This window comes from Salvelinus sp. IW2-2015, linkage group LG5, assembly GCF_002910315.2.
Source record: "Salvelinus sp. IW2-2015 linkage group LG5, ASM291031v2, whole genome shotgun sequence".
NCBI lineage: Eukaryota > Metazoa > Chordata > Actinopteri > Salmoniformes > Salmonidae > Salvelinus > Salvelinus sp. IW2-2015.
The window spans coordinates 8,841,027-8,853,740 of record NC_036844.1 but is presented as its reverse complement, the minus strand read 5'-3'; the positions used below and the strand labels follow the sequence as shown (position 1 = coordinate 8,853,740).

Genomic DNA, 12,714 nt, shown 5'->3' with positions numbered 1-12,714 from the left:
CGAAACAGGGACTATAGTGACCCCTTTTGCACTGAGAAGTAGTGCCTTAGACCGCCGTGCCACTCAGGAGTACAATGTTGAAATGTCTTTATTCTTTTGGAACTTTTGTGAGCGTCATGTTTACTGTTCATTTTTATTGTTTATTTCACTTTTGTTTACTATCTACTTCACTTGAATTGGAATTGAAATTGAATTGAGAGGGAGGGGGGGGGGGGGATATGAATAAAATGTAATAAAATATAAGGTTTCCCTTTTTTATATCAACATTTGTCACGAAGGAGCAGCCATGTGTTTCACCTGGTCCAATGAGTCATGTCTTCTCAGAACTCCAACACACACTCACACTCCTCTCCATCCTGTGGCTATCGGAGGTGCAACTGAAATGTGATTTGTGTTCCCTAGAGAGATCAAAGAGAGATGCTGTCTGATTCATCTGCCGACAGACAGATGAATATGAACCAGACCCAGCCCCTGGCACGCACGCATGCAAAGAGCACACACACACGGGCACACCACACACACACACCACAATTACAAACATCCACACACACACTATAATCACATTACACATAGATGGACAGGTAGAAGGAGGGAGAGAAAGAGAGAGAGAGAAATTAGGTAATGCAAACGGATTTGGTAATTGGACTAAGGAGACGGGTAAAAAATGACACAGTTGGTGAGGGTGTGTGTTTTTGTGTGTATGTGTGTGTTTATATGTGTGTGTGTTAAAATAAGGAGGAATTACATGACAGAGATAAGCATTTTTCAGTAGTGTTTGTGTGACAGCGTGATGTGTTCCCAGCAATCCCACACACACACACACACACACACACACACACACACACACACACACACACACACACACACACAACACACACACACACACACACACACACACACACACACACACACTCGGCAGGACTGCAGCTCCTCTGGTTCTGAGCTTAATGATACAAAGAAAGTGAAGAGATGGTGTTGGATTGTAATACACACAGAAACACTGGGATATCTGTCTGACGTGATGCAACAGAGAGAAAATACCCCAGGGAAGGTAGTTGACATGAGAAAAACATACCTTATTCTCTACACTCTAAAAAAAAAATGCTGTGTTAAAAACCCAGCACTGGGTAAATATTGGACACAAAACACGTTGGGTTATTTTTGACCCAGCCTCCTGAAAATGATCTACAGTGCCTTCAGAAAGTATTCACACCCCTGGACTTTTTCCACATTTTGTTGTGTTACAGCATGAATTTAAAATGTATTACATTTAGATTTTTTTGTCACCGGCACACAATACCCCATAATGTCAAAGTAGAATTCTGTTTTTCAAATTTTTTGCAAATGAATAAAAAATGAAGAGCTGAAATGCCTTGAGTCAAAAAGTATTCAACCCCATTGTTATGGCCTAAATAAGTCCAGGAGTCATAATGTGCTTAACAGGTCACATATTAAGTTGGACTCACTGTGCATTAATGGTTTTTAACATGATTTTTTAAAGAACTGCCTCATCTGTGTACCCCACACATACAATTATCTGTAAGGTCCCTCAGTTGAACAGTGAATTTAATAATTATGGTGCGACAGGAGTTGGCTGCCGTTTTACCAGCTCCTAACCAATTGTGCTATTGTGTGTACATAATGTTTCTGCCATCGTCTCTTATGACCAAAAAGAGCTTCTGGATATCAGAACAGTGATTACTCACCTCGTACTGGACAAAGATGTTCTCTTTAACGTGTCGGACCGAAGAATTTACTTCAGACACCGGGAAAGGCCCAAATCCCAGTCATTCGCATGAAGAAGAGACAGAGATATAAGGGTCGTAGGTCGGGGTGCCTTTTAAGAGTGGGTAACCCGCCTCTACCATCCGTCCTATTAGCCAACGTTTAATCATTGGATAATAAACTGGAAAAGCTCCGATCAAGACTATCCTACCAACGGGACATTAAAAACTGTAATATCTTATGTTTCACCGGCTGAACGACGACATGGGTAACATACAACTGGCTGGGTTTTCGGTGCATCAGCAAGACAGAACAGCTGCCTCCGGTAAGACAAGGGGTGGCAATAACAGCTGGTGCACAAAATGTAATATTAATGAAGTATCTCATGATACCATCTATATTTTTCATAGCTGTCTATTTACCACCACAAACTGATGCTGGCACTAAGACCGCACTCAACGAGCTGTATAAGGCCATAAGCAAACAAGAACATTCTCATCCAGAGGCGGTGCTCCTAGTGGCCGGGGATTTTAATGCAGGGAAACATAAATTAATTTTACCTAATTTCTACCAGCATGTTACATGTGCAACCAGAGGAAAAAAAACTCTAGACCACCTTTACTCCACACACAGAGATGCGTACAAAGCTCTCCCTCGCCCTCCATTTGGCAAATCTGACCATAATTCTATCCTCCTGATTCCTGCTTACAAGCAGAAACGAATGCAGGAAGTACCTGTGACTTGCTCAATACGTAAGTGGTCAGTTGACGCAGATGCTAAGCTACAGGACTGTTTTGCTAGCACAGACTGGAATATGTTCCGGAATTCTTCTGATGGCATTGAGGAGTACACCACATCAGTCACTGGCTTCATCAATAACTGCATAGATGACGTCGTCCCCACAGTGACCGTACGCACATACCCCAACCAGAAGCCATGGATTACAGGCAACATCCGCACTGAGCTAAAGGGTAGAGCTGCCACTTTCAAGGAGTGTGATAGAAGTGATAGGAGAAAACTGAGGATGGATTAACAACATTGTACCAACCTAATTGACAGAAAGAAAATAAGGATGCCTGTACAGAATAAAAATATTCCTAAACATGCAAAGTAATTCAATTTTTGTCTTGAATACAAAGTGTTATGTTTGGGGCAGTTCCAATACAACACATTACTGAGTAACACTTTCCATATATTCCAGCATAGTGGAGGCTGCATCATGTTATGGACATGCTTGTAGTCGTTAAGGACTGGGGAGTTTTTCAGGATAAAAAATAAACAAAATGGAGCTAAGCACAGGCAAAATCCTAGAGGAAAACCTGGTTCAGTCTGCTTTCCACCAGACATTGTGAGATTAATTTATCTTTCAGCAGGACAGTAAGTAACCTAAAACACAAGACCAAATCTACACTTGAGTTGCTTACCAAGAACACAGTGAATGAGTGGCTGAATGACAGTTTCGACTTCAATCTACTTGAAAATCTATGGCTAGACCTGACAATGGTTGTCTAGCAAATATCAACAACCAATTTGACAGTGCTTGAAGAATTGTTTCAAAGATTAATGGGCAAATGTTGCACAATCCAGGTGTGGAAAGCTCTTAGTGACTTACCCAGAAAGACTCACAGCTGTAATCACTGCCAAAGGTGTTTCTACAAAGTATTGAATCAGGGGTATGAATACTTTATAAAGACACTATCATTTGAAAGGTCATTTCATGACCTTTCAGAACCACTTGTCAAACAAAGTTTTAAAATATATCAGAGTTTCTGTTTTTAAAGACCTTTATATGGGTAATTCTGTTATGTACCCATGTAAATGAGATATTTCTGTATTTCATTTTCAATACATTTGCAAAAAATTTGCTAAAAACATGTTTCCACTTTGTCATTATGAGGTATTGTGTGTAGATATGACTCCCTGATCAAATAGAGGTTAAACAAAGATGGGTGAAAAACAAAATCTTAATTTGAGCCAGTTTGCTATAGCAGGAAAATAATTATTCAGCAACAGGAAATGTGAATCATTATGTGGATTATAATTAACGGACATTTTTGTGGGGGTTAATACATTTTCCATAAGGGAAAATCAAGTCAAATTTCAAATTTCAAAGTGGAAATTAGAAACTTACAATGCCTTTTGTAACCTCAAATACACTATACGTTTAAAATGTCCTGCGTTGCAGGAAGTTCTCCTGCAACAGAGTGATCAAATGAAGATTCTACATCTGTAGCTGCTGTCAGCAGAAACAGCAGGCTATAGGAGGCTATAAAATGCCTCTGGGCTGGAGAAATTGACCCATCAATACCTTTGTCATTACACTTCCATTAGAAAGACCTCCCATTGAGCTCAACTCATTGTGTTACCTGATAACACTGCTCTCCTCGGGCCGTAGAGCGGATACAGAGATGGTATCTTGATGACTGCAGCAGTCTATATCACTAGTGGGTTGATTAGGCGTTGTGTATTAAAACTTTTGCCACTCCTTTAAATGAGACACACATGAATGCCCGACTCATGCATGCTCACACACACACGCACACGCACACGCACGCACACGCACACATGCAGTAACATAGTCCTCAGGGAATTAGGAGTGCTGGTTAATAGTAAATAAAACATTACTAGGGTATCTGGCTGCAACATGGACAGACTGATCTGTGTATCTATGTTGTACTACACTTCTCTTTGATCAGCCGATACATACATCTGCTCTGTACTGTACCCTTCTGTGGTGTGTGTGTGTGTGTGTGTGTATTCCTGTCTGTCAATCTCCATTGGCTCATTCATCCCCATCCTTTCCCCTCCACTCTATGGCCACTCCTATCTGTCATATCTTTAATTCGAGTCTAGAGTAAGGGGTTTGCCCTCAAGCCTGCAGGGAAGCCAAATACTATATATACTGTGGAGCCATTATTGCATGGAACCCTGTTGCATCGCATATTGCTCAAATAAACAGCAAACCTGTTTACAAAAAACAGATAAAGCAACACCTCAGGGCACAACGCGTCTCTCGTATTTGACCTAAACATTATGTGTATGTATTGATATGAAGGCTGTGTGTGCTGTAATAAACTGTATATAGTTCTGTCCTTTAGCTGTTCTTGTCTATTATTGTTCTGTATTATGTCACGTTTCATGTTCTGTGTAGACCCCAGGAAGAGTAGCTGCTGCTTTCGCAACACCTTATGGGGATCCTAATAAAACACCAAAATACCCTGTCACTATTCCCAGGGCGTTGCTGATGAACAGTTTTGAATAGTTCATCCTGTCCAGCTGCTGTTCATCTGCAGCTCAGTCTGAGGGACAGACAGACAGATTCAGGTTTAACGGGACCGTGTGTGTTGTTTACGGGTGTGTGCGTTCTCCCTCCTCCTTCCCCATCCTCCTCGCCCTACTCCCCTATCCTCCGTCCCCGTCCCACCTCAGATGACTCTGGTGTTTCAGTTGCATGTGACTCTCTGTGACTGTGTGCCATGTGAGTTTCAGTGTGCATGGGACTCTGCCCTGCTGGAAGCCTGTTCCTGAGCTGACAGACAGTGGAGTGTCATCAACTGCCTTCACATGAGATCACACTCTACAGGGGGGGAAGTTAATGACATAGACACACTGCACCGTACTGGCAGGGGAATGTATCAAAGTGTCACCTGGGTCCCTAGATACTAGATGGTAGAAATGAAACTGTTATCAGTCTTGCGTGTGTGTGTACGTGGGTGTATAAAAATAATGATGTGGGTGTGGGTCTGTGTGTGTGTATGTGTGTTTGTGGCGTTGTAGGGGAGATAAGGAGCTTCCTGGACGGACTAATTTCCTGTCCGATATTTGCGTTCTGCACTGAGCGCTTTATCACAGGAAGACACAGAGGGAAACTAAACCCACTGTCCGAGACAGGGAGACCGAGAGAGAGAACAAGAAAGAAAAAGATACAGAGGGAGAGAGGGAGGGAGGGGGAAGTAGATAGAGCCATGTAGCCATGGTATAATTTGTCCAAGCAGTGGGAGGAACAGAACAGAACAGAACAGCACTCCACTCTACTCTACATTGACGGAAAACTCACAATGTTCCACGATGACACCTCCTGATTCTAATGGCTCATTAAAAGTAGCTGGGTAGTCTCCAGCTATAGCAGAGTCTACTGACAAGCTCAAAGCAGCAGACACACACACACACACACACACACACACACACACACACACACACACACACACACACACACACACACACACACACACATCTCTTATACACATCTAGATGTGTATAAGAGACAGGCTCAGAGCAGCAGAGAGACAGAAGAACTCCACATACAAGTACAGTGCTCTAATTACCCAGCCCAGACGGACAGATCGCCTCATCTCCGATCCAACCCAATCATCATTTAAAGTGCCAGCAGAGCTAAAAGTCTTTATCTGACACGAATACAAGGGACAGTCAAACACAAAGTGCTAGCGTAGGAGGATGAGCAGTGAAAACACAACTTAGACTCTCTGGGATGAAACCTAATTGGGATCGTTCGAATGGAGCAAAAACGTTTTCAAAGTGGCTGATTCCGAACTCATGAGTAAATGACATGATCTTATTAAAGATTTCATTTAAACTAACAGCAATCAAAATCACTCCGATTGAGCTCTGGGCGAGGAACCAGTGTGACTCAGAAATCCACATTCATTTCCCACAGAGATTCGTCGCGAAACATTTTCTTTTGCTTTCTCACATATCCAATAGGGTTCGAATGGAGCATTTCAACATGAAGGGACCGGCCACATGTAATAGAACCGGTGGTGAATGGCAAGCGAAGGGTAAAATGGAACCTGGAGTAAGATGTGTGACATTTAGCCATAAATCACCTGTGAGACAGACAGAGCCAGGGCCGTGGGCTTCGATTGGTCCAGTCTACGCTGCAGCAGCAGGGCCACAGAGGTAAGAGTGTCACCACTAAGACACACGCAGCACTCACACACAGAGGAGAGCACATCCATCACACTCAGCCTCAGCCCACAGAGAGAGGGAGAGAGAGAGCGAGAGGGATCGGGGAGGAGGGAGAGAGGGAGGAGGGAGAGAGGGAGCGAGGGTGGAGAGAGAAGGAGGAAAACTGAGCGAAGCAGAAACCGAAATAAAGGGAGGAGGAGAGAAAGAGAGGGAGAGTTGGAATGACAGATTGGAGAGCAGAGCCCGGCTGGTTTTCACTGACAACACACGCATGTCGACAGCGACCTCCGTAACCGGCCATCAGTCAAAGACGCGTCCAAACAAAACACATCTGCCAGCACACAGTCTAAGGACACACAAACAAACACAAACACACAAGTCCCCCAAAAGGCAGACCAAAGATCCAGTATCAACACAGGCCCTCACACACAAACTAAAACCAGTGTGAAACCACAGTGTAAAACAGCTGTAATGTAAAACCACTGGGCCTACTGTACCTCTCATTGTCCACACTCCTGAAGCCAGGCAGGATGTGTCTGAAGCTGGAGTTACGGTCCAGTTTGGGCTGGCTCTTAGTACGCTTTATAGAACCCTTCAGCCTCCGACTCAGAAAGCCCTGGAGAGAGAGAGAGGGAGGGAGGGAGGGAGAGATGGAGGGAGGGAGGGAGGTCATCAATAACAACATAATGACTTAGGATAATGACATGAAATGAATAAGTAGATGTGTTCCCAATCAGTCCATTGTTACAGTAATAATTCTATTGATAAAGCAATATCTGTCTAGTGAATAAATTATCGATATTAGCTCATAGATGGGCTTGGAAAGTCAAGTCAAGGACAGACAGGCCTGGTGATTGAGAACTGTCTGTAGATATGAGGCTATATGAGCCCTTAGAGAGATGTCACACGCCCTCAAAGGGAATATTCACACTCTCACTTGTACATACCACTAATCAGTCACTCACAGTCTGTCTATTTATCTTTTTAGCTTTGGCGTCCATCCTTTCACCCAATCCCTCTTTCTCTTTCTCGTGCTCTCTCTGCACTTTTCTCAAGATCCTACTCCGCCACATCTGCATCCCATGTCAGACTCCCTCAAGTACTTCTCTGTTTCCATAGAAACTGTTGGCTGGCATTGAGAGAGAGAGAGAGAGGAGAGAGAGAGAGAGAGAGAGAGAGAGAGAGAGAAGAGAGAGAGAGGAGAGAGAGAGAGAGAGAGAGAGAGAGAGAGAGAGAGAGAGAGGAGAGAGAAGAGAGAGAGAGAGAGAGAGAGAGAGAGAGAGAGAGAGAGAGAGAGAGAGGAGAGAGAGAGAGAGAGAGAGGAGAGAGGAGGAGAGAGGAGAGAGAGGAGAGAGAGAGAGAGAGAGAGAAGAGAGAGAGAGGGAGAGAGAGGAGAGAGAGAGAGAGGAAGAGAGAGAGAGAGAAGGAGAGAGAGAGAAGAGAGAGAGAGAGAGAGGAGAGAGAGAGAGAAGAGAGAAGAGAGAGAGAGAGAGAGGAGAGAGAAGAGAGAGAGAAGAGAGAGGAGAGAGAGAGAGAGAGAGAGAGAGAGAGAGAGAGAGAGAGAGGAGAGAGAGAGAGAGAGAGAGAGAGAGAGAGAGAGAGAGAAGAGAGAGAGAGAGAGAGAGAGAAGAGGGGGGGGGGGGGGGGCGTGGCGTAGAAAAAGACCGGGACGGAGACGTGGCAAGTTTTCGAGAGAGAACACCAAAGGCCTAGCTTGTGATTTCCAGCTGACACAGCAGAGAAAGAGGAGTGATGATAACGACATTAAGACTCACTGAGAGAGAGGAGAGCAGAGAGAGTCACTTTAGTGTGCCCTCAATCTGTCTGAGGTGAAGGGAGGGGAGAAGAGCGGGAGGTTGGGCAGAGAAAGAACTATAGGAAAAGAGCAAAAGACAAAGAGAGAGAGAGAGACGTACTGCTGCTCTGTGAGGACGCTGTTGCCTCCACCTGAGCGGCACGATGCCACACACACACACACAGATACACACAGGCACGCACAAACACAAACAGCCTGCAGCACATCCACCCTGGACGATGACAGAAAACAAACAGGCCTCTATCCAGCTGATAAAACACCTGTATAATTAACACCTGCAATGTGAATGAGTGTGTGTGTGGCTAAGTGGCATGGTACGGTTGCAGCTACAATAATAATGATAGAACCTGGCCAGCAGATCACAGAGAACAGTGTTATTGTCATTCTCTGGATAGGGAACAAAGACCATCCGCTGTCACTCATCCAGTCACAGGAACTTACTACACAATGCTTGAGACGCACAACGCACTCGAAGTTCAATCGTTGTTGACATGACTAAACACGAGGTATGTGAGGCAGCGCCACGCGGCTACAGACGCTTTGTGTGTTTTCAAATGTGTGTTTATGTACAGAAACGTACAGTGATGTGGGATCAGGTAACCAAACCACATGTAGGTGCAGAGGTACAGCCTGTAGCTGCTTCTCTAGTACGCTCCAGCCAGCCTCTTCAAATCCCATTAGCTAAATGAATAAAGCTTCATCAGTCCTGATGGCTGGGAGGTCTAGACAGCCCCACTGCTCTTCTCTCCCCCCCCCCCCTCCCCCTCCTCTCCTCTCCTCTCCTCTCCTCTCTTCCCATCCATGCAATGACTCACCGGCTGAGGGATTAGCCCAAATAAATCAGTCATGTAACTGAGCGGCTGGGTTTGGCTGACAAGCAGACCTTGGTGTGTGTGTGTATGTGTGCTGTGTGTGTGTGTGTGTGTGTGTGCGCAGTGTTTGAATAAGGAACGGGGTAATCATAGGGTAGAGTGAGTCAGACTATTCACTCTGAGTATTTACTGCATGACGCTGTAATGAGGTTGGCATCTTTATTTAGTTCCAGCCTCCAATCAGACCATTCACAACATGACATGTCTGTCTTGCCAACGAGTAGGGAGAGAGAAGGAGATAGAGAGGAGAAGGAGATAGAGAGGAGGCTGGTTGGAGGTGCTATAGGCGTACAGGTTCATTGTAATGGCTGGAATGAAACGTTTCAAATATCAAACATGTGAAAACCACGTTTGACTAACATTCACACGTTAGTCATTTAGCAGACACTCTTATCCAGTGCGACTTACAGGAGCAATTAGGCTTATGTGCCTTGCTCAAGGGCACATCGACAGCGCTCTTAACCGCTAGGCTACCTGCCTCCGTTCCATTCATTCCGTTTCAGCGCTTACAATGAGCCCGTCCTCCTATAGATCCCACCCCACCAGCCTCCTCTGGTAAAGAGCGAGGTAGAGTGTGTGTGGTATGTTGTCTCGGGTTGTTTGATCCCCTGGGAGCCTCATAAAGTTTGCACGGCAATATCAGACACACACACACACACATGCACGTTCAGGACACAGGTACGCGCACGCTAGCGAATGCGTGGGCTGATTTATAATCTGCAGTCGCCGTTATTTCTGCGGGGCGGGATGACATGAAGAGAAAACAATACACGGCGCGGGTACATTGAGGTTTTTCGTTCACTATCGTAGGCTGTCTGCCATCAGTGCGTAAGCCTCAGCTTCGGGGCCTATAACTGTTCGCACAACAACCAGCCTGCATGCCAATCGCCACGTGCTTTTGGGAAAGGTGCAGAAAAAGGTCACGCCGATCCGCGGTGGCCAAAAAAAAAAGGGACGTCAGAGTTCAATTCAAGGAGAGAAAAGCTGCGAAGAAAAAAAAGTCACGTTGAGGAAAGAATTAGTGAAAGAGGGTGATAGCGGTGCCGCTGTGCTATGTGCGATGATGGCGAGGCGCTATACAAATTCGACAATCAGAAGACAGGCCTAAATAGGCATTAAGGCAAGTCAAGGGAACTGTAGCCTGATGTTCAGATGGGTTAAATGGAAACTGAAATCTGGACACGGACAGTAGATCTAGGAGGAATTGGTGCCTCTAGGGTATTTCAGACTGTTTACTGAAGAGTCTGTCCGTTTTCTATGATTGGGCTTTGCTTATCGTGTATTGTTGTGCATAATAACATGTATTTTATTGTGTATATTGTGTTTTTTTCTGTGTATTGTGGTGCTATACAAGGCTCATCTGGAAAAGAGACATTGGTCTCAGCACTGACTCTCTGTCAAAATAAACGTTAAATCAAAAAATACAGTAAAAAAAGCTCTCACTTAACCTTAATATTAAGTTCTGCAGAATTAAACATTTCTTGCAGTAAAATGATACACCAAATGTAGGCTATATTTTAATTCGGGAGCAGGAGTGACCCACGCACCACTAACACACATACACAGTCTTGTCCAGCTAACCTTCTGGGGACACACAATTCAGTCCCACTCAAAATCCTATTTTCCCTAACCCATAACCCTAAACCTAACCCTAACCCAAACAAGTACTCTTACCCTTACCCTAACCTCAACCTCAACCTCAACCCCAAAACCTAACCATAACCCTAACCCTAAACCTAGCTCTTAACCCTAAAGCTAACCCTTAACGTAATTCTAATCATAACACTAATTCTAACCTTAACCCTAAACCCCCTAGAAATAGTGTAACCGATGTGAAATGGCTAGCTAGTTAGCGGTGGTGCACGCTAATAGCGTTTCAATCGGTGACGTCACTCGCTTTGAGACCCTTAAGAGTGGTTCCCCTTGCCTCTGCAAGGGCCGCGGCTTTTGTAGAGCGATGGGTAACGATGCTTGTTGGGTGACTGTTGTTGATGTGTGCAGAGGGTCTCTGGTTCGCGCGAGGGGACGGACTAAAGTTATACTGTTACATTGATGCTGTTGATCCGGATCACTGGTTGCTGCGGAAAAGGAGGAGGCGAAAGGGGGTGAGTGTAACCGATGTGAAATGGCTAGCTAGTTAGCGGTGGTGCGCGCTAATAGCGTTTCAATCGGTGACGTCACCGCTTTGAGACCTTGAAGTAGTGGTTCCCCTTGCTCTGCAAGGGCCGCGGCTTTTGTAGAGCGATGGGTAACGATGCTTGTTGGGTGACTGTTGTTGATGTGTGCAGAGGGTCCCTGGTTCGCGCCCGGTCGGGGCGAGGGGACGGACTAAAGTTATACTGTTACAATAGCATGTGACCTCGTGGGGACTAAGAAAATGTCCCTAGTTGGTCAAATTTTGGTTCATTTACTATTCTTGTGGGGAATAGTTACACACACACACACACACACACACACACACACACACACACACACACACACACACACAACGACTCTATAACCCTCTAAAGCAGAAGTTTCCACACCTCACACACACAAAGGCAGCCTTTTTTCCCCTGCGAGAGTGTAGGACTGCACGCGCGCTGGGCTAACAAATGAAATCCCCATCCATTCCTCTCAGCCAGATAACTAAAGTAAGTGAATGGAGTCCTGTCCCTGTAGGGTAATGGAGGGGGGGGGGGGGGGGGGGTTATTAGTGGCTGGCTGGCTGCTTTGGCTTGCGTTGTTGGTCTCTCTCTCCCCTTCTACCTCTCTCTCTGTCTCTCCTCCCTCTCTCTCTGTCTCTCATTCCCCTGACTGATGGGGCCTGAACCTCAGCTACAGGCTGTTTAGAGAGAGGGGGGGAGGGACGGACAAAAACTACAGGTTCTTTTCCCACTACTTCTCCTCCTCTCTCTCCTCTAACTCATATTTGATCTGGGGGACATGATGAGGGTGTGTGGGACTATTTCCTCTGTGATTTGAAACGCTCTGTTCACAAATTCATGTACTGCCTGTCACGCATTTCATATAAGTTGATTGTGTCTATTTTCTGATCATTTCTGATAATTTCTGATCACACTAGTTTGGTAGGAGTGGGTTAAGGGCATACAGAATAGCAGCCTACACTGTACACTCTCAGTCAGTTCAATATAAATGACGGGTACCAGAACTAGCAACTACTATCTAGCATCCGAGCCTCTGGGAACCAAGGACACTGCCCTGCCAAGGTGAACCATTCATCTAGCTCAGGGGTAGGCAACCCTGGTTCTGATTAGATAGAGAGACAGGAGTGAACGAAAGAGAAGGTGTGATAGAGAAACAGGGGGGAACGAGAGAGAAGGTGTGATAGAGAAACAGGGGGGAACGAGAGAGAAGGTGTGATAGAGAAACAGG

At 45.3% G+C, this 12,714-nt stretch overlaps 1 protein-coding gene across 4 annotated transcripts in view; it reads right to left on the bottom strand.

Moving 5' to 3' along the window:
• The window catches only part of LOC111963858 (disabled homolog 2-interacting protein-like), a 217,758-nt gene that overhangs the window by 117,386 nt on the left and 87,658 nt on the right, over positions 1 to 12,714 (bottom strand). For all 4 annotated transcript variants that reach the window (XM_023987410.3, XM_023987411.3, XM_023987414.3 and 1 more), the window contains one exon: positions 7,149 to 7,267. In XM_023987410.3, coding sequence (XP_023843178.1) covers positions 7,149 to 7,267 — 119 coding nt within the window. The remainder of the gene's footprint in view (positions 1 to 7,148; positions 7,268 to 12,714) is intronic.